Source organism: Ptychodera flava, chromosome 21, assembly GCF_041260155.1.
Source record: "Ptychodera flava strain L36383 chromosome 21, AS_Pfla_20210202, whole genome shotgun sequence".
NCBI lineage: Eukaryota > Metazoa > Hemichordata > Enteropneusta > Ptychoderidae > Ptychodera > Ptychodera flava.
Genome location: NC_091948.1, coordinates 29,407,113 through 29,432,777, shown reverse-complemented (window position 1 = coordinate 29,432,777; position 25,665 = coordinate 29,407,113). Strand labels below are relative to the sequence as shown.

Below are 25,665 nucleotides of genomic sequence, written 5' to 3'. Positions count from 1 at the left end.
ACTGTATGTGTCATTTAATTTCAAAATCATTGACAGAATACCTTTTAATATTGATTTCACTATTTCTAAACAACTATTCAAGGACAGCTGAAGTCAATATTTTCTGTTTGCAGATACTTTGATGTGGTTTTAATGAAGACATCAAAGTCTAATAACACAGTTATTGTCCCTTTAATCTACTCCTTGCCAGACGAGCTAATTTGATGGTCCATCTTCTATTGACACAAAAATACATATACTGATTTTTCAAATTAAAGAGCCAGTACCCAGATTTTCTTATTTTTACTTTTCGTTTTGTAAATAACATTTCGTTGTTCTATGCTCTGAAGCATATTGTGATACCATACACAGTGGTGTGGTGATGCAGTATTAACCTTGTCAGCTCAGCCTTCACATGTGTGGTGGACTGCATTGTTACTGTTGAAAGGTGAATTCTGGTCCAGACTAGAATACAAATGTAAACAATGACAGTGCAATGTACATGTATAGATGCTGTGTTGAAAAGCTAAACGGTAGATTTTTCAACATGCTTTGGAGAGTAGGACAAGAACTTGCTGTTGACATTCAAAACAAAAATAGTGTGCGAAAAATCAAAAGTTATAGCTTGTGACCCTTTAAGTTAGTTCATTTTCATGAGGCCACATGCTTTGTACACTGAGCAATCTTTATTGAATAGTTAGCATGAATTTGACATTCGGTGATATATAAGTACTTATTGTGTTCTTTATCACAAGGTTAACTGTGTGTGATGTTCTGTAAAATGTTGAGATAAACATAGTTCAGTTAAATATTCAACATATGAAGGTGCTGCAGCAAAAACTCAATTTCCTTCAACTAGGAAAAGAGTATATACAATATTAACAATGTTCAAATCCTGAGTTTCTGATCTTATTGATGAATTATGTAACACTGTTACATTGTCTGCACATTACAAAATTTAAATTATCATGCATTTATCATGTAAATTACCATGTACCAGGAAACTCATCAAAACCTGTTTGACCAAATTGAACTGTTAAAAATTTTATCAGGATGCCATTTTTGCAGCTGTTATAATTCTCCCACAGAGAATAGCACATTGAATCTCCCATCAAATACCAGAATCACAAATGTATACATGGTATTTTTGAATATTCCTCTGTAATTACCCTGACTGACAGTTAACTGGAATTTCGATCTGAAATTCTTTGCTAATTTCTTAAAGAGACCAATCCATCTTACATTTAATGTTTTAAATTACATGTATATGTACTGCTCATATTTCCATAAAATTCAATTATGTAACTCTTAAAATTAATTCTCTATTGACATATCTATGTTTGATTATTCCAATTTGCAATACCGTTTGTTTTCACTCTCTTTACCTGCCTGACAATAATAAATTAATACATAAATAGATTATTTATAATCATGAGAACTTTGGTGTCTGATCCAACAGGTATAGGAATCTCAGTGCAGAATGCGGAACTGGTGGTTTGGATTATTATAAATACGCTTTCCATTGCAACACATCCTGGAATGTTATATGGTCAGCTGAGATATTCCATGGACAACGTCTAGCACGGGATTTTCCGTTTCTCGCTCCCAATAAAAATACAACATTTACACACACGTTCTCACTTCCGACACACATCCGTGAAGTACTGTGTCGTCAGACTAATGACGTCATACTTCCGTTCTGGGACATCTTCCACTGTAAATAATATGAAACTCAGGATTGGTCGATGTTTCCTCATCTCCCGACACTGAAACAACGCAGCCCGTGTGTTTTCTCTGTCTGAATCTAAGTCTTATTAAATGGCATGTCACTAAAATTCGCATTTAATAACGGTAGCTCACTCTCCAGAGTGTATAATGACGTACAAATCATGCAAATATACCTAATCGATGTTGCAATTGACGTCATTATAAGGGATTAAAGGTGAAAGGTTACTGAATCCAACCAATCAAAACCAGTGTTGTGTCAAGTTTAGCAGCCAAACACTTCCATATTGCATACTGAAGGCGCTGCGGCGGAGGAACGGTGGTAGAGTTTGACATTCACGTGGTTATTTTGCTGCAGTCGTCGCTCAATCGGGCATTTTTAAAACTTGCTCGGAACTCTGAGTATTTAGTTCGGTTCTCGGATACTCAACTGCGAAAAAATGACCGACGTCCAAGCTAACGTTGTGCCTGTACCGGAAAACGCACCTACCGTGTCAGAGTGCAGCATGGACAACATGGCCATGAGCACGTCACCAAACCAGAAGTATCTACAGGTACCGAAAATACATGAATTAATGGACGATGGAACGAGTTCTCCATACACGAGCGAAGAGGAAGTACTTGACCACGATGACGATGCTCATAACGAAACCACCGGTGAGAAGGATGACGAAAATTGGGTTCCACCAGAAGATGAACTTGTACAGAAAATTATCAAACAAGTTGAATTTTACTTCTCCGATGCCAATATAGTGAAAGATGCGTTCCTACTCAAACATGTCCGTAGAAACAAGGAAGGGTATGTCAGTCTAAAATTGATAACGTCTTTCAAGAAAATGAAATCCCTGACGAAAGATTGGAAAGCTGTCAGGTTCAGCCTGCAAAAATCTGACAAATTAATTACAAATCGAGAGGGTACCAAAGTAAAACGTGTCCATCCCCTCCCCGAGTATGATGAAACCACTCCAAGCAGAAGCATTGTAGCGGTTAACCTACCAATGCAGGAGCCAACCATTGAAGCTATAGCCGATTTATTTTCATCTTGTGGCGAAATAGCGTTAATACGAATCTTGCGTCCTGGGAAACCATTACCTCAAGATGTCAAGCGACATCAAACCCAACACCCGGAACTAGGGACTACTGTGTGTGCCGTTGTCGAATTTGAGAAGTCGGAATCTGCAAGGAAAGCCATCGAAACTCTCAACGACAAGAATGACTGGAGAAACGGTATGCATGTAGCAACGCTAAGCAAGGCAACCCCTAAGAAGAAAACTAAAAACAAACAAAATGAAGAAAAACACGAAACAAATTCACTCAGTCCGAATGCTAATCAGAACACAGACGGCGGTGACAATATTGACAGTGAAGAGAAAGGTAAACGACGAAGAAAGAAAAGGAACAGCAGAGTTGAAGAACTTGTCAAGGAAGGTGATAATTCCGGATTTTCAAGTTCTTCTGACGTGGAAGCAAGTTCACCATCACCAAATCGGAGAGGGCAAAAAACAACACCCAATAACAATAACAAGCAGCTCTCTCCAAAGGGTGGACAAAACCATCTGAGTCCTGGTATGTCACCCAAGTCAAGTCCTCACTCTAGTCCAAGGTCAAGTCCACGTGCTCAGCGTAGAGGGAAATCTGGACAAGCTGCTTACCTCAGCCCTAAGGCCAGTCCCAAAGCAAGTCCAGAGTTATCGAGGAAGAAAACAGACTACTCATCTGATGGCAGTGGTTCCTCTAGTCCTGGGTCCAGCGTCGTCGTATGTTAGCAGCTCAGCAAGATCAGAGCCCTCTAGTGATCGATGGAAGTCCAAGAAGTAGTCCACTGATGGGCCGAAGAACATTGGACGCAAACAACAAGCCATGTCTTGCTGGGATGGATGGTGTTATAAGACAACCTAGGGGTCCTGATGGGACCAGAGGTTTTACACTTGGTAGAGGAAAACCTATTGTTAGTTCATAGAATATTTAACTCCCTGAAAAATTCACACTAATCCACATCATTTTAATGCTGAAATGCAAAGCAGCATACAGTGTACATTGTAAATGAACAAATTCATTAACCAAGCATATCATTTTAATAGAACCATGTGAATGGAATTAGAGAGAAATGAAGTATCTTAAAATTGTGTGTGAAAATTTGTGATAACTAAAACAGGTCCTTTGTTAGATGTTGATGTGTGGCTCAAACATTACTTTTTAATAAGGGCTCGTTGATCATAAAAGCTGATGCACTGAGAAATTGGTTTCAGGAAAACTCTGTTGTCTATTATCACAATGTGTATGGAGAATATTAAGATACTTAAAATGTGAAGAGTGATAACATACAAAAAAAGAGTAGTGATCATGTATAGGTGTGATTTTCTTCATAGCAGGACACAACACATGCAAACCACGGGAAGAAATTTAGAAAGTGACTATCATGATTTTTCCTGGTACAAATGTATTAAAAAGTGTCAAAAAAGACGCTTTTCATAATTTTGCAACAGACAGGTCATTACTTTGGGATTTCATGTGGCGTGTTCACAGTTGCATTATATTTTTTGTTACAGCAGAATCCTTATTGCGATTATGACACACAGAAAACACATTTGGGGTCTGTAACCCCCTTCCCTAAACTAAGGAATTACATATAAAGTGCCTCAGTTTTTTTGATCGGCAGCTCTCAAATGCTGTCATTTTTGAATAACAAGACTAGTTTATAAGTCGTTGCCATCAATGAGTACGAAATATGCATGTACTTCCATACATCACATTTGACTAGAAGTAGTCATAGATTTATGTACAAGTAGAAATCACTCCTCTTCCATTACACACTTATTTAACTGCCACACATGTAGCTATATTCTTTTGACCAAAGAAGCATTTAGAAGGGCAAAGAAAATACTGTTTTGTAACATGCATAGTAGGAGCTGCTCTGGAGCCAAAAGTTGTTACTTGTAACTGAAGCAATGATCAAAGAGATATTGACCCAAGTTCAGAATCTTACTTTGGTACATTGCCTTTAAAATGGTCAGTTTAGGCGAAATGACCCAGTCTTATTGTTGCTCTTGATAGTTTCCAAGTGCTTTCAAGTGCATGTACAATATTAAGTTTTGATGTTTCCAAACTTATGACAACACTTGGCATATATCCATATTGATAATTGTTTTAGCGTAATATTTTATTGTAGATTCAAGAGCAATCTAAGAAATTTTATGATATCTGCTAATTTAAGCTAAACCTATTCCCAATACTATAGTGCCTGGTATCAACGTAAAGCAAGCACTGTCGGTATTGAAATTCCAATCATGTTTAAAGTGATGGACACACCTCCACTAGTCTTCACGGTATTTTTGGAAGTGAAGAAAATAGTGGGGTGCCCTGTTATTAAGATATCATGTTCCTTCAATGGCAAAAATTATGTGATTTCAGATCAGAAAATGAAAGTGTTTTTTTCCCCTAGTTTGTTAGCATCACACATGCCGTGTGAATGAAACTTGAAGAAGTGCCCTTGACAATAGGGCAAATGTGAATATTGATTTACTGTTGTGTTGTGGTCAAATGTAATGCCCAGAAACTCAAATTCACACATCGATAGAAATACATACTTTATTCAGTGTATTTGTATGAAAATGAAAAGATTTCTTTGTGAGTGACACGCTCCATCTCATCCTGGCTTATCAAGCAGGTGGTGGGTGTGTTATCTGGAAAAAATGACAGTAAATGTCAGATTATATAACGGGCATTGAACACCCATGTGACATTCTTTTTCAGTGAAGCCAGGATGAACATTCTCTGCACAAATCATTATTTATAAGGATAGATAAAAATACTGATTCAAGAAAGAAGAAACTTTTTTTACCTAGATATGTATTTTGCCTTAACTCATCCAAGGTGCAATCACAGCAGGAAGAGTAGTAAAGTATTTCTGGAGGGTATCTAAAGATTGATGTCACATTGTTTTAGCTTGTTTTGTAACCAAATTATGTATGAGTTATACCAGCACATATGAAATTTTTGATCGCCTGTAAAAGTTGCAAGGAGTTATTCAGGAGATGTCTTCTGTCTGTGTGTCATAGGACTCCTTAACTAGTCTTCAAGAGAGACGCTGCTTGATTTGAGTATAAAGGTACTCTAAATATAACGATTTTGTCATATTCATATCCATCAAAAGAATAAGTTAATTAGGGCTTCTGTCTGACAGGGTGGTCTTCTAAAAATGATACATACAGAATATAGCAACTGTTTATGCTTCACAAGTAATTCTTGGAATTTACATCAGTGTTTACGAAATTCAAGAAATTTCCATTAATTATGTATCTTCAAATTCAAAGTTGACACAATCTAACAAATTAAAGAGATCAAAATCATAAAAATAAAATTGAGATTGTATCCTTTATGTAGTATCTGTAATTGGAGGGTTTCTGATATTTATCGAAAACTCTGGACAATTTCCATAACTTATCATGTTCTAAATTGCAACTATATGTATAAAACATTTAGAAAGTGGTGTCTGTGAAGCTGCTGACATTATTAATTCCAGTCAGTGTGTTTTTGTGGAGGCACAGTTGTGTAAAATTTTTTATAATTTCAAATACTATTTTTGTAAAGTGTGCAGAATTTTGTTACGTGCGTTGAAGTGGTTCTCTGATATGTTGCCATGGTGACTGCCATGTGACTTTAAGAATTTTTGTTATTTGCTATTAAGTTGAAGAAGGGACAGTGTCCAATATAAGTGACCACACCTGTTGATATATTTTTGTTGTTGACGATTTGTAAATATAGGTGAAAATTTATATTTTCTGTTACAAGGAAAATGATAAAAAAATAGACATTAGGAAGCTCTTCCATTATCTGTACAAAATATAGATTGCGTAGTCTTTGTCTTTCTGTTGTCCCAGTTTCACTTTATAATGAAGTTCATAACACTGTTGACACTCTGGCATCAGGTAGAGTTGGCACATCAATGGCTATAAGTAAAAGTGCGTTACCTTTTAGCACACCAGTCAAAAATAAACGTGAAGGTGTGTGCGAGTTAAAATATGATTCAATGCTTCAGTGTAATCTTTTAAAAAATTCTAAATTCATTGAATGAGTGTTTTTTGCTTCTGTGGTAAGAAGAACTGAAAGATAGTGCTTTCATTAAACTGAGATGTAGCATTTGACAAACTTGATGTAAGGGGGAAAAAGATGCCAGCAGTTAATTACATATACTGTAATAACTGTGAACCTACCAATACATCAAATTTGAATAAACCCCAATATTCTTGCCTTTGTAAACATTGAAGTCTATCACCTCATGCTTTTCCTGTGTTCTCACTCTGGTGTAGTCGTATGTGTCTGCAAGATTCTAGGAAGAATTACAAGCAAGGATTTCTAACCACACAGGCAGGTGTAGCATTCGACAAAAGTGACATGTTTGTACAACCTTTTTGACTTTGTTTTCTGCAATACTGTGTATGTCAGTCATTGCACTCCCAAGTTCTCTACCATGTGCAGTTAGAAACCATGAAAACATCCAAAGTCAAAGTCACATCTCAAGCAATTATAGAATTATAAGATCATGAAGTCTGTGGCAGGGATCTATGTTTTACATATTTTCCAGCTATTAAGCCAGTCCTTTTTGCTTCATATCACACTGGTCCTAGGTAACACCTGTTTAGACATGATTTTTGCCTCTCTTGCAATTCCTAAAGATATCCGTTCCAAAGCAAGATATGAAATGATTGGATAGGATCGCAAACATTGACTTTCTATGTTCCAGTGTGTAGTGTTTTGACGTGCTCTTCTCAGTACATGTGAAAGAATACAGAGGCATGGCGCTGATTTGCTTGTCTACTGATTGAAGAAAAGCCTTGACACGATGTGTTGAACTGTTGATGAAACAGACCATTCACAGTCACTGTTGGACTGCAGTAGAATCTCTTCACAATATCAAAATACTAGACCTTGACCAGTGAATATGGATGTATGGTAGCTTGATCATTGAAAGCAAGGTTAAATGCCATTGAATTCAGAAATCACAATGGGACATCAAAAGTATGAAGTGTGTTTCATCACACTATGTTCATATTATAGTTGTTGTGCTCTGTGTATTGTTACAAATACAACTCATGAGATCATGACATGCTTAAAGAATTGCCGGACAACTGATGAAGTCAATATTGTGTCTGTGCTTGTATCTAAAAGAGTCAAATGCCCATAGACTTTGTCCTTTGAAAACAATTGTTTTTGTGAAAGGTTTTACATCTTTAAAAACTCAGTTGTAGAAAATGGACAGCATTTCCAATGTCTTTGTATATCACAATGCAGTGTAAAAATTCAAAAAACTGAGCTGTTCTTCAAAGTGATCAAAAAGTAATCTGAACATTATTTTCATCCAGCTTCTTTTAAATGTTCATTCAGAGACTGGGTGTCAAAGGGTCAAAAGGGTGAAAGGTCAGGGTGACGAGATCTGAATGTTGTCTCATGCAATGGATACATGTATTAAACATACCAACAAAAATGTTTTCAGATTTTAGTGTAATGCAACACCCAGACAGAAACTTCATCTCATGGTTTATGTACATTGAGATGCACGTCCTTGCTACTGAGACAGCAATCTCCTTTTCATCAGATGAAGCTCAAATGCAGTAAACATGTTATTCTCAGACAATACAATAGGCTGTAGCTCCTTCCAACATGAGGTGATATGAACTTTGCTTGTTTTGCAACGTTTCCAGATGTCTGCCTGTGTGAAGTTTAATGGGGAAATTGCTGACTCCATATTATGTAAAATAAAAACTTGCCAACAGGCCCTGTTTGACATCTTTCTGTGTAAAACTTACGATGAAACCACCCTGTGCTCTAGTTAATGAAAAAAGGCACAATGTAAAGTATGCTGACTTTGTAATTTTGTGGATTTGTTTCTGTTGAATAATTATCCGAGAGTAGATCTAACATTTATTTTTTGTGATGCAGTAGTTGTACTCTCCAGTTACATGGTCAACCACAAATCAAACCTTCCTAATCAAAAAGATTAACTTGTTACAGAGAGTCAAACCATTCAGAAATATCTTTGAAGTGTCTGGTACTATTGCAGTCATGATATTGATATTTCAGATAAATTCATGAGAAACTCCTTTGCAAAACAGCACTCTACAAGAATAGTTTTTGAGCTCAATATTTACCTACAGCTACCTCAAGCATAGCAAATGAATATTGAAAGAGGTTGTCCTTCATGATAGAAATTCAAGGTTGTACACTGCTTGTATTACTACCTTTGAGGAAATTTGTATCCCTGAGTTATAAAGAAATCGGTCCAATTCTTCCCTCGTTGCCACTGGTGTTGAAAGTTCCACAGCCTAAAGAGCCTGGTTTTCAAATAGATGCTAGAAAATTTACATGTATAGTTTTAGGAATGGATTACAACCATTTAATGCCAAAGCTTGATGCGTCTGTGCATAGCCTAGCTTATTCATGTGAGATTGGTACTGTACAGAGGAAAGTCACTGCACACTATGGTAGCTTTGTTACTGCTGTGTGCGTGTAGCAAATTTACACACCATTCAGAAGGTCACAAGCTGTTGTGATTCCATTGTGCCAACATCTTTGCCAAATAAAGGAAGTTGTCATATTTGGTCTTTCCATATTTTTGCTTCAATATTTCATTGAATGATTATAGGTTTATTGATTATACATGAATCCTAATTAAAGAATGTGGTTTTGAATGGAAAATTAATTCTTGAAGGATTTTATTGAATGTTGTTTATGAAGGGGAAAGGTTGATGTGTGATTTGTATTTGTTTAGCACAACTTCATATAAATTTGTCAAATTTGCCTCTTTTCATGTAATGGTTTTCATATTGAACTGTCAGTGTCCATGATGTCAACATGTTGTCCAAAGCTTTAAACAAATTTTAAAAGGGAAATATTTTTAACGTGGTGTATCGATTGTTCCATGTATGTTCTTTATCTAATTCTCATTTTTGTCACGGTCTCTCCAAATCATTGTTTTCCATGTGAATGCTAAATCCCTTTACTTTCTATGTAATCTTATCTTGACTATGTCTCTGGAACAGAAACCTTTTTCCTCTCACAAAGTGGCTGGTGATCCCTACTCCAAGAAAGAGGTCGTAGGTCATTCCTGATTAGATATTGAAACCAAAAAAATCAACAGTAGACGTCCAGTTCTCCTTCACTTTTCATTGTTGTCAAGACAACATAATGAAATTCAAGTTAAAGATGTAACTATTTGTCAATGTGCAATGTGTAACAATTACATTTGGATAATTTGAAGCCTAGGAGCTTATTCCAAACCAATATATGATATATGTAAGCTTCCGCATATAGGATTTTCACAAATCATGTTTAACTCCAATTTTAAATGATATGTTTGGTTTAGGATGTCAGTGGACAGGACAACCTTTAATGAAGTCAAGCGCTGAGAATATCTTAGAAGCAGCAGTTGTTCCTGCTATAAAGCATTATGCAGTTGTATTTCACTTCCATTCTGTATTTGTGTAGCATAACAAAAGTGTGCAACATTTAAAATTCAGCTCTGTCAACTATATGTGTTTTTTGCTTTGTACCAGGGCAGCATGTAATTAATTTCACACGTGAAAAAAAGTCCTTAAATATTAAACGCTTGATATTTCTTTGCTTTTAATCTTTGGTGCAATTGTAATAAGTAATTATGAAAGCCCTCCAATATGGCTAATCACCAATTCATTGTACAACAATATTTCTTCATTGCGTTATTGTATTTCATGTGTACTTCAGCAGGCTAAATGTAGGTTCTCTGCACGCTTTGTGTACACAGGAATAAGCAGCATGTGTGCATTGTAGGGTATTTTTAGGTTGTCATGTGAATTATTCTGGTAAATTGACCTTCTAAAGAACCTGCGTCATCCAACTAGCTATTATACTTCAGAAAAGGCCTGACAACTTTACCCATGGATGTCAGGTCTCCAGTATCTATGTGCTAATGGCAAAGCAGGGAAAATAAAGCTGAGTTTATCATCCAGCTCTGGATGGGAAATATGGAAAAATAGAAATTTGGAGAACCTTTTTTCATAAACAAATGAGATTATTGCAAAATATTATGATGAGAATTCTAAGTAAATGGTGTATCATGTTTTTCATTGCTTGCTATCATCACTGAGAGAGGTTCATTTTCAGCTTTAGGGATGAATAAAAATTATATGAAGTTTTAACATCTTTTGAAAGAAAAAGTTGTAGATTACCAAGATTGTGAAGGAAGGCACTGTAAACAATGCAAAGCTGAGAAATTTCTTTCTGCAAAGATTTCAATATTTCTTCTTTAGAAAAAATATGAAGGAACTCTATTTCAAATGAATTCACTGACACTTGGTAAAACGGAATTAGCCAGAATGTCAGACAGTGTAACAATGTGCATGCTTTTTTTCTCCACAAAGATTATTGAAATACTTCTACATTTCAAAAAGTTTCATATGAAACAAAAGAATGGCTAAATTGGATCTAAAAGACATTGAACTTGAATGGGTACCTAATTTTTCAGCAAGATAATGCTAATTTGTACATTGCTTTTTGTGAAATGTAAGCAAGATGACACAATTCATTGCTGCCTGCATTATTCAAATATTTACTAAATTATCTGCAAGATACTAAGAGCAACAGTTTAGTACAATAATTATTTTGTTAATATTGTGCGTGTTAATTATATTACGTGAATTCACATTTTGTAATTCGTATATGTCTCAAGTTTTTCTTTGTCAGGCGACAATTTTAGTAGTTGCATTTTATTCATTGTATTTGTCTATTTAAGGCATTCCTTTTTTTAATGCAAAAATTGCTCATTGATATGCAATATTTGAACTGTGTGAAATAAAGAAACTTGCACTAACAGTTCACTCAAGTTGCCTCTCTGTAGATTAATGTATTATAAATGTTATGAGTGTATCCGTGAAAGATCATTGTCAGTATCTAGGAAACAGTCCTATATGCAGTATTACTCCTATATTTAACCCTTTGAGTGCTTTGGTTTTTCCCACCAAAATTTCAGTGAAACATTGATTTTACCAATTTTTATGAATTTTTCTGTACTTTTTTGATAATTTTGGACTAAATGGACTTTACCTTTCTATGGCTACAATTTTTGACCAAAATTTGGAGGAAATCTGAAAAAATAGTCAAGATCTGAAAAAAGTTGCTGGCTATGTCATATTCTATAAAGGCAACAAAAGTTGACTTTGGCAATCAAAGGGTTAATACACAATTAAAACTCAAAACTCCATTTACTGTACAAAGTAAATAAGCTGATTATTTTTCATAACATTTTGACTGTTCTGTAAGTAAAATAGTGTCTTGTTTTCCATGAAAAATCATGTTGAAATGTCCAGTGCAGTCGTGTTCAAATTTCCAGCTGTCTTTTTCTGTGTAATGTCTGACATTATAACTGAATTTAAGTATAAACTGAGACAAACATTCGTTATCCATTATAAATGGCAATATAGGTAGTGTATGCATATATTGTTCGGAAGGAAATACTTTTACAGAGCAGAATAAATTACTCATCAGCATAACAATAATGGAAACATTGTCAACGGCTCTTATCCATCTTTAATACAGGTATACACAAAAAACAAATACGTAAATAAATAACAAATGAACCTGGAAAGATTGAAGTAGACTTATTCGTGGCAATATTACATACTAGGCTCTCTCCTTTTTAGAAAACAACATTGCAAAATAAATTATGATAATAAAATAATTTTATATAATTTGATATCATCTAAACCCTAACAGAAACTGATTGGATGCTGGAGTCAATGAAAACTGTTATATAATATGATAAAAAAAGTCTGCAAATATTGAGGGAAAGTTCACATTCTGCATAAGTCAGCAACTGAGTCGCTGAGACCATTACAGGATAGGCTTAAGACTCGCCTTTACATTTTTCTAAGAGCCAACGATGGCCCTGTCCACGTCCAGTCTGTGAGTATATCCAAGCATGTCGCCGGTTTTGCGTGCATAAATCACGTGAGTACTGGGTGGATGTGTCAAAGGGCGAAGGTCAAAAGTCAGATTTTTACCGGCTGTTTATTCTCGCATCTGTAGCAGTCTGCACCGAATTTCATGCCGTTTGTGTGAAAGATCTTGGTACCGATCAGTATCGAAAGTGGCTGGGTACGATGAAGGGAGGTATTCGTACCAAGAAAGGGCCTAAAACACAGAAGAAGTTAGCAAGGAGAAAGGTAATTCTAACAATGTTGATATCAGGCAGTGACACGCTTCTCCGCCGACAACTGCGACGGGTACGCGTTTACGGTTTAGAGTGGTACGGGCCACTTTTCCTGGCCAGATTTGTTTGGAGTTGTGGTCCGTATGTTTTCATGTTTTTGTTCTCATTTACCGGCAATATAAGTTAATCGCTTCCCTGATTACAATCGATTCGAGTTCGGTAGAACCACAAGCGGTCTCGCTTAGCAGCTTAGGGAGCCGTCATTATTTACAGCCGGGGGGGGGGGTCGGAGGAATTTCATCGGAAAGTCCGAAATATCGAGTACCCCCCCCCCCACCATGATAAATTTTGAGAAATGATAAGCAATGGTGCAGTCTGGTGCAATCTGAGGAGTTTTGTTAATTTGCTTTTTAAAGTAAAACTATTAGAACACCCCAAGGGGAGAGGGGGTGTCCCCCTCGCATCAAAAATATTGAGAAATTGATGTGTGAAATGTTTCAATTTATTTTGCACCAAAAATTGAGTAACACCCCTTCTTCCTCTCCACATTCTGAGCAACCCCATTGAAGTTTTCATTTTTTTGAGTGACCTCCCCCCCCTTCCAATCCTCTGACCCCCAGTCTGTAAATAATGACGGCTACCTTATTACCTATGCTCTATGTTAGAACCATAGAGATAAAAAGAGAGTTAAACTCATCCATGAGAACTTGTTTTGAAAAATCTCTTCAGTTCACACATGGTGACCGTGGAGCAAATGCTACAGTAAGCTAACATACCGTCTTGATTGGACTAATTAAACAATATTGTTATAGGTATAGCCAGTATCTTTAATCTGTATCCAGCCAGGGCATCATGAACTTGAACATTAAATAAATCATGGCGGTACTTCTGCCTCCATGATAAATAGAAATTATGTTATTCACAGCATGAAAAATATGATTAATAAATTATTGCTACTTCATATTCAATGCTTTTGTGATGTTTATACTACTGGTTAATTTAACGTTAAAATTTTCTAATCTAAGCTACATCCATGATTTTCATCATGATTGCCATATTCTGAAAAGTATATAACACTTTTATGAACTCCTCTCTATAATAGATACAACACTTTATATACACTGATAATGTCAGCATTCCAACTAATTATATCCAACAAAAGATTACAGGTTTTCCGTCTGCTATTAAAGTTGTAATCCAATTTTGTTCATGCATGATAGTTTGGGCAGTTGCTCTGAAAAGTAGTGTTTTTATGGGATCATCAGGTGCAATTAATTTCACTGAACACCTAAAGTACATTGTAATCCCATACAACAGTGTATCCTATTTTATGTGGGTCTATATTCATTTTTTTGGGAGAGGGGGGATGTTTACTTCACATATTATCATAATCATAGAGTAAAACAGGTAATTGGAATTCTTTTAAGTTCATTTAGGGGAATGGTTACTCCCAATTGTAGATATGCACTCTATGCTGCCCTGCAGGCTACTGTATGATGATTTTCAGCAATTTTAAATCTCCAGGTCACATCCATATAAACATCTTGCAGACAGCTGGTTATGTCTGTTCTATACAATAATTACATTTTTCTACCTGTGTAACAATAATCACCTTTGATAACATTGGTTCCAAAATGTGATCTACCAATTTATATTGCATTAGTCTTTCATCATATTGTACAATTTTGAAACGAACACAATTTGATGATTCCACACCTGTATATAATGTAATACTGTTATCAACATGTTTCACCAACTCAAACTTAGAGCTAATTTACTCATCACTGCATGTATATTAATTTTTGTTTTCTTCAAAGGCATTTGCACTGTTTGTCAAAACTTTGCGGAGTAAGAAAGATGATGGCAGGTGGATGTGCTGCAATGAAGACTTCTCAGACATTGTGAAAGTACACAAACATGTTGCCATGGTGCACAGAGACAATATCGATAAAACTGCCAATCATATCATCCAAGATTTTGAAGTCAAAGGTCAAAGTGGACGACAAGAAGGAAATGTATCAGAAGATGCAACCATGCAACATTGTTCTTCAACTGAAATAGAGAGACCTGATGATGGTTGTCATGACGATGAAGCCTTTCATTATCAGCTCCCAACTCTCGAGGAAATACAGGACGTAGAAACCAAAGAAGTACCTGTTGATGGACAGATACTTCTGTACTATAAATACACTGACATTGATAATCCTCAGGAAGTATGTGATTGGCAGGAAAATCTTTGTAGTAAATTAAAATTGACAGGAAAGGTAAGTTTTAATTTCTAAAGTTGCACATTATGGCAATATGTGTCGTCCACTTGTGTGTTGTCAGTCTGTCAGTGCATGAGTAAGTATTATTTCTGACTCGTCATTTCAGCCATGCAATATAAGCAATTACATAAATATTAATGCATATATACATTTACAACTACTGCGTATGCAGGGATTCCTCCTAGCAAGCTACAAAATCACTGCAGATGTTGAAACAAGGATTGTAATGGTTTTCACGGATACACATTCTGTATTTCCATAGGTTGCCAGCTACAAGTTTTAACAGTCAATTGTTTCTTTGATTTTTCAATTCTGAATGAAATCATTTGTCACTGTGGACGTTTTTCCAATAAACTGTGGTCCTAACACCCAGTCATTTGATTATAAATATTTCATAGCCATTATTACATTTGCATAACATTATGACATAATAAATCAGATCAAGAGATGCAAACATCTTGATAACTATGGTGTACCAACCCAGTGTTCAAAATTTAATTTTTTAAAAGTCACTCAACGTAAACATTGCTGACATGGCCTCACTACCCGCATAATGTGTAACTTATTTGTACATACAGTGTTAGTAGTGATCTGCATGGTCTTGCTCGAGGACAGTAGTCTACATGTGTCTCATGAATTTAAGAATTTTTGCTTTTCTGTTCACTAAACTATGTGGAGCAAATCTCACAGAAAATCACAAGTTCGACAGTGTGGTTGGTAAACTGGTTTGTCAATAAACTTATTGCAGTCAGTCAGTGCACTAGTTCAAAGTCAACTTAGCTTTAAGATACTAACATTTTCAGTGAGGAACATATGGCTTGGTACCTGATTCAAGAACCCAGGTTAGCCATACCCTCGTATAACCACATTGTTATACCACAAAGTAACCTGTGTAAATGAATAAAAAACCATGGCTTTTAGCTTACAGATACCGGTATTCTATTTACTGCACAAGACAATATTTGCCAAGGTTTTTAGCAATGATGATCAAGTTATACAGTAAGAACCATGCTTACAAATGCATTATTCTGTGCAATATTTGACAATTATGATAATAAAAGTAATAAAACTGCGTTTTTAATATATATTTGGCAGGTACATTTATATATACCTTGTTCTAACCAGTCCTTCAAATGGACAAATAAACACAGCTTGAGTGAGTAAACTGAGAGATTTAATTATTTTTGCCAGGTTCGTATTGCTCGTGAAGGATTGAATGGAACCGTTGGTGGCTCACTTCAAGCATCACAACTCTACATCAAGTATACAAGATTACATGCTTCATTTTCTGATATGTCACTGGAAGATTTCAAGGTTTGTTGACCATTGTAACTTACACTTTTACCACATATTCCTCATTCTACTCTTGCATGTCAACACATTTCACATCGGAAATTGTTGTATTGACTTCTTGTGAGTGACTGTGGATTGGTATTGCAGTGCTAAGTATTGGTTTGTGTAGTAGACTTACATTTTTTGACATACTGTTTTCTGGTACTCATGAGGTTCAATAGTGATTCAATTTATTATTTTACTTTATCTATATTGCTATTTCAGACAAGTCCAGGTAATGTGGAGGACTTTCCTGATGGCTTACGAGTTACAGTTCATACAGAGATTGTTCCGATGGGTGTTGACCCTCAGCAGATCAGCTATCACCAAGCAGGTCTGTATTTAGCTTTCATGTAGTGCATGAGCAAATCTTTTAATACCTATAGAAATATCAATTTTTTGAGTTGTGTATATGGTGCGCCATTCTATCAATCCTATCCACAACTGAATATATGTTATACCAATGTGGGAGAAAGAATGTATGCAGGAGTCAGCAAACTAGACTGCAGAACCTGCAGACTTACATTCAACACTAAGATACTTATATCACATGATGGACCACCAGACTCTAAGTGGATATTTTCACCACTTCACACTGCAAAATTTGTTATCAACCTTTCACATTAGTCATAAAAAAAGTATTGCAAAAGGTACTGTATCTCAGCTGAGGACAAATTATATTCTCCTGAATCTTGACACATCTTTCATGGTATAACCACTGATTGCCAAAGTCTTCACAAGCAAAAAATAGCATTGCAATGCATGAAGTATAATTCACGAGATTGTGTTACAGTTTTTGACTCTCAACTTTGCTGATAGGTTGTTCATATTTACAGTACACTGTCAAAATATCCAATTTTTTTATTAAGTTCTAAGGGATTTACAGTGGTATTTGTGCTAAGCATTATCCCAATGTCCAATATTCTTGATTTCTCACTGAGTATCATGCAGAGAACAATTACAGTCTTCATCATCTGGAAACAACTGTTCTATTTTCGCAGTCTTTTGTAGTAAAAAGCAAAGTTCAGCACACTGAGTTCAGAGACTTGAAACCTCATGCAACCATGACAATGGTCAAAGATCTATATGTTGGTATTTGCTAGTCAGAAAAATGCTTAACTTGTATTCCTGCATAGACATTGCAGCTATTGACATCAACATAAACTGTGATCCATAATGCCTTAGAGAATGACAACATGAAACCAAGTTACAAGATTATCAGCACAAGCGATGACTTTTGTTTTAACCAGTAATTGGGCTCTTGACCAAGCCTGAATGATATGACCTTTGATGATAAAATACCATGATGATTAAAGGCTGTATGCTAAACAAAATCATCAAGTACTGCTAATGCTAATTATCTTACTTTCGAGAAGTTATTTTACCCAGCTACAGATCATATTTGGACAAATTTCTGTAGTTAAAAGATGTTGAATCACATCAAATTTGAACCATTGTTCCATCGCCTCTTTCTTTGTCTTTACCCTTTATTCAGGAGGACATCTCACTGTGGATGAATTCCATGACACTCTGCAGAAACTGAACACTGACGGAAACCAAGACACAGTCCTAGTGGACTGTCGCAATTTCTATGAAAGTAAAATAGTACGTCACTCATCTTCTCCAAGAAAGTGATTACAGAAGTCTAGACTACCTATACCTATTTTAGCATTGTTTACAATGATTTGTTCAGAAACAAAAAATGTAATGTTGCAATGACTTCAAATATGAACATAATTATCACATATTACATCTGCTCTATACGAGGATAAATTCAGTTACATATTCGCGTGTATTCCAAGATTTTTAGTTATTTTTTCCCGCGAAGATAGTTTGGCTGTGAAAATGAATACCCCTTCTTGTTATACCGATATTTGAGTTGAAACTAACCAAAAGATCAAACAAATTGATATGCATCTACTCTCTTGCTGTCACTGTTTGTATTGACAAAAGACAATGTCAGTCACGCAATTTCTACTTCAGAGGATGGCATAGTTGTTACATGAGGAAGAGTGAAATCATTAATGTAGAGCAGTTTTACAATCATTCCAAAACATGTATTGAACTCTTCGAAATGTTTAGAATTTCCTTGTATGTAAGCAATAATTAGCTTGGCATTTATTTTAGTAAATTACAGCAAATTGAAGATTGTCCAACTTTCACATGAATGCTAGTCACTCAACCGCCATGTAAACCCATGGTTGTAGGTCACAATATGCCTTAAACAGTCAGGGTCAGTTCCAAAGTTGGCAACGCTATACCATAATATTATTTCCATGATTAGCCAATCACCAATCAGAGTACGTCATTGATAAGATGGCAGTCACTGCAGGTTCGCCAGCATCGTATGAATCACTAACGGCTACTTTCGGCCCTCGTGTAGACCGTAAAATCCAAAATTTCTTTCATGATGAATGTGATCTTATGTTCTCCAAGAACACTTTGACAAACAATAATACCATCACATAAAGCAGCAACCAAGATATTTACAATTCATTTTGATCAGCCCTTCCTGATTTCCTTCATCTTTCTCATATAGAATTTTTGATAGCTGCCATCTCTGATACAAATGGGGTTTTCTGAACAATCTGAGTAGGTACGCGATTTATATTTCGCAGGACTTCAGGTCAGAGTCTGGGCATCTAAGCAATATATGGGGTTTGGGACTTTGAGCCAGACCAAAACTGTTATGTTATTTTGAAAATGTGTGTTGACAGAGTGGCCACACAACTGTTCAAGATCATAGCAGAATACGGCGTGATTAATTATTGTTTATTTCAGGAACAACATCCGTATTTCCATGAAATGTACTAAGCCAAGTGTTTTAACCAAAGCCCTCTTTCACAACTGATAATATTTTTGACATGGATCTTAGTAATAATACACTAAAAAGTTATGTGAATGATGCTGAGGAAGAGTATATAGCAAGATAGAGTTCAACACACTATGGCTTACGTAACCATGGACGCATGTGGAGGTTGCCAGGAAATTCACTCCGGAGCTGTTGGTGTCAAATTTTTACTGATGGCTAATGATAGGAAAAAATATTATGGTATAAAAGTCAGCAATTTTAGAAATCACCTTGACTGTTAAAGGGCAATAGTATAGGAGTTCTACATTGCTCAGCCTATATTAGGGATTGAACCAAGTTAAATGTGCAATGCTTAAGATGCAAAGATATCTAATATAATTTAAATATTTCCATTAATTTATTTTATATTAAAGGGTAAATTTACAAGTGCATTGGCCCCTAATATCAGGAAATTCAGCTACTGGCCAGAGTATGTTGAAAAAAATCTCCATGTTTTTGAAAATAAGAAAGTTTTGATGTACTGCACTGGTGGCATCAGGTGTGAAAGAGGATCAGCATATTTAAGGTCAAAGGTAAGAATTCATTATTAATGGTATACATTTATGGAACGGTAACTATAGGCAACAAATTTCTAAGTACAAAATTTAATTTATGTCCATATGGTATGGCAGTATTCATAAACTAAAGCAAATGAAAGTAATGCATGGTAACAATGTATTTGCTGTTATATTATGGAGCACTGTACTTTGTACCATCATACAAAATACATATTCAATTTAAGTCAAATGCAATGTCATTATCACAGTGAGATTTGTAATTTGTAAAACATTATGTGATATCTTAAAAAATATGTGACATAATTATGTCATATATGGGCATAATCAGGCATTGTTGCATCATCACTGATCATCTGCATAAAATTTATTATAGATAGGTTTCATTGGTTCATACATGTAACTAAGTAACTGCATTCCCGCCTACCCAGGGGGAGGAAAATTTTGGCCAGGCAGGTGAATTTTACAGTTACCTGCCTGATGGACAAGTGGAAATAATTTCCAGGTATTGGTTTGCTGAGATGAAAGGCAATGATACTATGTGTACAGTATGTAAAACAATTATCAGCACAGGCACTGTTTTGCTAAAGCAGGCAACTTTGCAAATTCATCTGCCCTAAGGCTTGTTTGTCATTTTCCATGAACTTCCTCATAGCTTAAAACCATTCCCCTTGGCTTTCCTTTTCTATGCACTTTAAAATTTGCTCCGGTCAAAAACTTGTTTAATAAAGAATGGAAAATTTATTATGTATACAAAGGTTACTTTTTTTGTTGTTCAATGTAAACCCGTGACATAGTTTGCATTCCCTAAAAAGTTCAAATTCCTCTTAAATTTGCTTGAAGGCCTTATAAATATTTACAAATACAGTGTACTTACATGTATGGTTAATGGTGTGTTTAAGATTTTCAAAGAGTTATAATACAGAGTTTCATGGAATAGCACCAGCTATTTATTACAAATCATACTTTAAACAAAATGATTTGTCTATAAAATTAAATGAAAAATAAAAAACTATCATTTGTGATGTATTTGCTACAAGTCAAATACAACTACCACCCAGAATGTGAAATTGCTACTGAGAAAGATCAAATAGAGACAGATTGTTGTAAATGGCTTAAAGTACACTGTAGTACCACCAACTATTACTGACTATTGAGAACTATAATGTTACAACTTTATAACAAGCTGTGTAAACTTTGTTTTTTACCAACAAAACTTCCTTGTAGATAAAAAAGTATCTTTTTTCACTGCAAAATACCCTGGAAAATTGCTGATAAACTTATTTAAAATCCTTCATTTTCTGTTGATGTTTGGTATGGAGACACTTAAATACCTTGAGAACAGAGTGAGAAAGAATAATGGAACATTAATGCTAGTTTTTGTTACTTATTTCTTCCACTGATATTCTACCAGCATCCAATATATTCATCCCGAATTAATTTTGTCTCTGAGTTGGACAGATGATTTCAATGATAATTTATAATTTATGTAGTGAAATTCACCTTAAAGGATGAAAATGTATTTAATGTCATATTGGAATACTACGTACAGTATGTTTCCTGCCAATTGTTTTCACATTACTGAGGTTTAAAGTGTGATTTCAGAGATGTTAACAGTGAATCCGTACAGTTATTTAATCTCTATGCGAGTGCAACAGGAAGGAAAGCAATAAAACAGGAAGTGCATCATCATTTGTATGTGGGGGAAAACGTGTTCTTTGTAATATTTTTTTTTATTCAAAGTGCCATTGAGAGCAAATAATTTCCTTATAACTTGACCATGACTAACATGGGAAATTTATTGATTTTTATTCATTACTAGAGTATTCAAATTATTCCCTCGCTATCAGACAGTGACTGACATTTAACTTTCATTGACATTTGTATTTATTATTCATGTTCAATCATCTTGACACAGGTGAAATGATGATAGTCTAAAAGAAAAATTCTAGTGTGAAAATAGTGGAAAAGTAACATAGTTTGTTTGTTTAATCAAATCATAACAAGCAACAGGAGAACAATACACCGTTTCCTGTCAAAATATGAACATTTATTGTTTATTTTCTTCTTCCAGAGCATCTGTAAAGAAGTTCTCCAGTTGAAGGGAGGAATTCATAAATACATAGAGAAATATCCAAATGGTTATTTCCGGGGTAAATTATTTGTCTTTGATGAGAGGTTTGCTATGCCGGCCAATTCTGATGTCATATCTGGTGAGTATGGGTGTGTGTACATGTATGGCAATGAGTGTAGTAAAAAAGTATTTGCTTTGAAAATATAGTCCTTTGCCATTTAATATCATCATCTTCTCATCATCACGAATGTATGATATGAAATATAATGAAAAAGAAATCGTGTAAGATGAATATTCTATATTCCAGAACTTAAGTGTCATTAAAATGCCAATAGTCGAATTTCAGCATGATATCCCTGTGGCTAATGCTTGATAACACCCACTTCCCTTTCTCAACCTGATCCTCTGAGTTTTATCGATCAGGTGTGGAGATGTTGGCTGGCAGCAAGCCAAGTAGTCATGGTTACACCTTTGTATCAATCAATGACCTCCAAACCTGATTAATTGTAAAATTGTATTAATTGGTGAGGAAATTATTTGTCATGTTCTGGCATGCCAACTTGTTGATATCATTCTGTCAAAATGACAGATCATAACGTGGTCAACTAGCTTTGGAACATATATCATGGTCCTGAAAACATGCAGTAGTTATAGAACCATCGTTATTCATTCAGAACTGTTTCAAAGTGCAGTGAATGAAAGAATGAAGGAAAGAATGAAAGAATTAAGCAGAAGATTTTGTTTAGTTTCTGAGCGTTTGTTTATAGTTTGACTAGTCAAAAATTTCACTCGTTCAATTGCTAGACTTTTGCATGCTTGTGAATTGTTTCTGTACAAAATTTATGGTAACTGACAGTTTTCCCTGAAATCACATCTACTAGCATTATGCAACCAAAAGCTGTGTGGACTTTAAGAATCCTCACAATCTATACTGGACTTTTGACCCAAGAAAAACCCTGTTTACCATGCTTTCTATGGTGGTTTGTGAGAGTGATGGTTTTGAAATCAATATCAAATACAAGTTGCCTCAAAAAATGCACAACTAGTTGCAAAATCCACATTGTGATACAAGCAAAAGACTCCCTACTCTTCCCTCAATTGCAACACAGAGGTCTGGGACATCTTTTCTCTCATCCTTTTTGAAAGGCATCCCTTTATCATTTTTGAAATCGATAATGCACGTGATGACATGTGTTTTGGCCTCAGTAGTTAATATGTTTACTTTCAAGTAATAAATGAAACTGATGCAATAAAGTCTGTCTTTCACAATGGTTTATTAAAGACTTGCCTCAAGATGAGTGATTCTTTGTGTAAAATTGCCAAAGACAGCAATTAAAAGACAAAACTGCCTTGGTGTCAATGGTTTCCCCTCACAAGTGATATTGTTGTGATGTTTGATAACTATCAATATGTATCCTACAATGCCTGTTAAACTAAAAGCCAAGGTAAAGAGCATTACTTAACATACCCAGTCAAAGGCAGGCTCACCCTAACCCTTTTCCTGCCAAGTCCATATTTCACCATCAGGTCAAGATGATTAAAATTAATGAAACACAACATATTCCATATGGTGTATTTTAACATAATACTGTACATTTGAAGGCTGTTGAAAACATAATACTGTAAACTTCATATTTTTGGACTAAAGATGCTATAATAGACCAAGCTAAGTGGGTGAAAATGCGTCATGTTTTGGCTCAATACCGCTTTTTACTGACTTGGCTGATTGGGAAGTGATACTGTCTGGCAGGAAAAGGGTTAAAATATGCATTGATCAACTATTGTTACTTTGAAGAATGAGTTTGTGAAATGACCATCAGAAGAAATCATCAAATGTAGCAAGACTTTGATACATGTGTGTGTGTAACTGAGAACAATGGTATTACTTTTCAGAATGCACATACTGCAGAGCTGCTTGGGACTCTTACCGGCCATGCACTAGCAAACACTGCCACCAACTTGTGCTCTCATGTAGAGAATGTCGCCAGAGAGGGCGCACTGCATGCTGTGAAGAATGTCAAAGGATTGCAGATGACCTGAGCAAGGACATTGAAAGTAGAAAGGAGGAAATACACGTAAGGGAAGAGTGTTCATGCACAAGGCTACGTGACAGAATTCCAGTTGAAAAGTCGTAGTCAGTCCACCGTACTCAAAGTTTGTGACCTACAACAAAAATATTTTCGGATGAAACCTGTTTTGGTCCACTTCTACTACATGAAAAATTCATTGACCCTGGAGGTTGATAAAACATGGACCTAGCTCTCATTGTATTTCTGCATCTCATAATTACATGATTTGAAATGAAAAATCAACAATTATGAGACATATATCATTTCATTGAGCATGGCCGTTCAAAAAGAGGCCATGAAATCGCAGAACCTAATGGCGATTATCCATTATTAGGTGACAAAATATCAAAATGACAAAAGACTACATAACCCAAAATATCTAATAATAGAGTGCAATTTATACGTGAAATGATTTATAAAGTCATCTTTACTGCATATTCAGTACAAACTATCCTTGATGTACAATGAATTACAAAAGAAATTAGAAATCTAAAATGATCAGATGTTGGCTTAATGTCTCAAATCAGAATATTGAATTGATAGGAATAGAATACATTTCAAATGTTGACAATCAGTCAGTGCCAAATTTGCTAGCCAGTACTTTGTATAGACTAGTACAGTGTCTTTGTGCCCTAATAGAATTGTATTCGGAGGGACTACATATATGTATATTTCATAATTTGTACTGTTGATGAGTCAATTGCTATCTCAAATGTAACTTTGTTATAACTATTTGCATGTATTGTCACACTGGCTTCATTATTGTACATGGTATACAAGATATGCTTAAGTGGGACAATACCAGTACATTAGGTCCCTTTCGATCACAAAATACTGAAAAACATATTGGGATGGTACATTCATGCTTCATATGTACAGATGGACAGAACATTAGAACTGCATTGTTGCTAGTAATGCGTCTCTCAGAACACTTATTTCAAACCTTTATGTGGACAATATCTACAGCTGTGAAATATTTTATTTTTGTTCCATAAAATGGAAGTAATATCCTTGTCAGCACATCTTGTGTATAGTACATTATTCTTCAAAAATGAATTCTAGCCTGAACTCAAAAACCAATTGTCAACAATAACCCAAGACATTAAACACATACAGGCCGTTTTCGAAAGTTTAAGACTTGAGGATTTCAACATGACTTTAGAAGTAGCATGCTGACAAGTCTAAATGAATTTACTGCAAATTTCAACCCTTTGATGCATAAATGCATCCTCGATTTTGTGCTCCAATAGACTGATCTTCGGTTTTCGAAAATGTAGATGGCTGTGGCCTAGTTTGATAGTATCACATCTTATTGAAGACTTTTTTGAAAAGATATGTACTTTTGATTCCCGCGAATAAATGATCAAAGTAAATAAATGAATCTATGACAGTGGAACTTCATATTACCCATAATGCAACTGGGCAATTTTCCTTACCTGTGATGTCACATCATCACCACACAAGATCACATGGACTGTTCATTGTAATACACCTCTGCCACATTGAGGTTCACATATCAGGCTGAGCCAGGTTAGAGGCCATGCTCATTTGCATAATTCAGTGTTGCCAGTAACCTTCGCCCCAATATTGAAAGTGTTGAATAAATTTGAAGTACTGGGCTACATCAAATTTACTTCTGAGTACAATCAATGGACAAAACAAAGGTCACAA

General features: G+C 35.4%; 2 protein-coding genes across 2 annotated transcripts; both read left to right on the top strand.

Annotated features, from left to right (window-relative positions):
• The first annotated feature begins 1,953 nt into the window (after nucleotides 1–1,953).
• On the top strand, nucleotides 1,954–11,560 carry LOC139121964 (la-related protein 6-like). Its single transcript, XM_070687302.1, has one exon. The coding sequence runs from the start codon at nucleotides 2,145–2,147 to the stop codon at nucleotides 3,468–3,470; it is 1,326 nt and encodes a 441-aa protein (XP_070543403.1). The 5' UTR covers nucleotides 1,954–2,144; the 3' UTR covers nucleotides 3,471–11,560.
• A 1,161-nt stretch (nucleotides 11,561–12,721) lies between these two features.
• On the top strand, nucleotides 12,722–25,375 carry LOC139121959 (thiosulfate sulfurtransferase/rhodanese-like domain-containing protein 2). Its single transcript, XM_070687297.1, has 8 exons — nucleotides 12,722–12,899; nucleotides 14,704–15,150; nucleotides 16,345–16,467; nucleotides 16,711–16,819; nucleotides 17,981–18,090; nucleotides 19,711–19,869; nucleotides 21,926–22,064; nucleotides 23,819–25,375. The coding sequence occupies exons 1-8, from the start codon at nucleotides 12,837–12,839 to the stop codon at nucleotides 24,058–24,060; spliced, it is 1,392 nt and encodes a 463-aa protein (XP_070543398.1). The 5' UTR covers nucleotides 12,722–12,836; the 3' UTR covers nucleotides 24,061–25,375.
• Nucleotides 25,376–25,665: the final 290 nt, after the last annotated feature.

What these genes read in the sequence shown, in the direction of transcription:
- LOC139121964 (XM_070687302.1), top strand. Translation starts at nt 2,145, where the DNA reads ATGACCGACGTCCAAGCTAACGTTGTGCCTGTACCGGAAAACGCACCT.
- LOC139121959 (XM_070687297.1), top strand. Translation starts at nt 12,837, where the DNA reads ATGAAGGGAGGTATTCGTACCAAGAAAGGGCCTAAAACACAGAAGAAG. An exon ending in ATTTCTATGAAAGTAAAATA is followed by an intron (nt 18,091 to 19,710) that starts GTACGTCACTCA and finishes TTTATATTAAAG; the next exon opens with GGTAAATTTACAAGTGCATT. An exon ending in CAGCATATTTAAGGTCAAAG is followed by an intron (nt 19,870 to 21,925) that starts GTAAGAATTCAT and finishes TTCTTCTTCCAG; the next exon opens with AGCATCTGTAAAGAAGTTCT.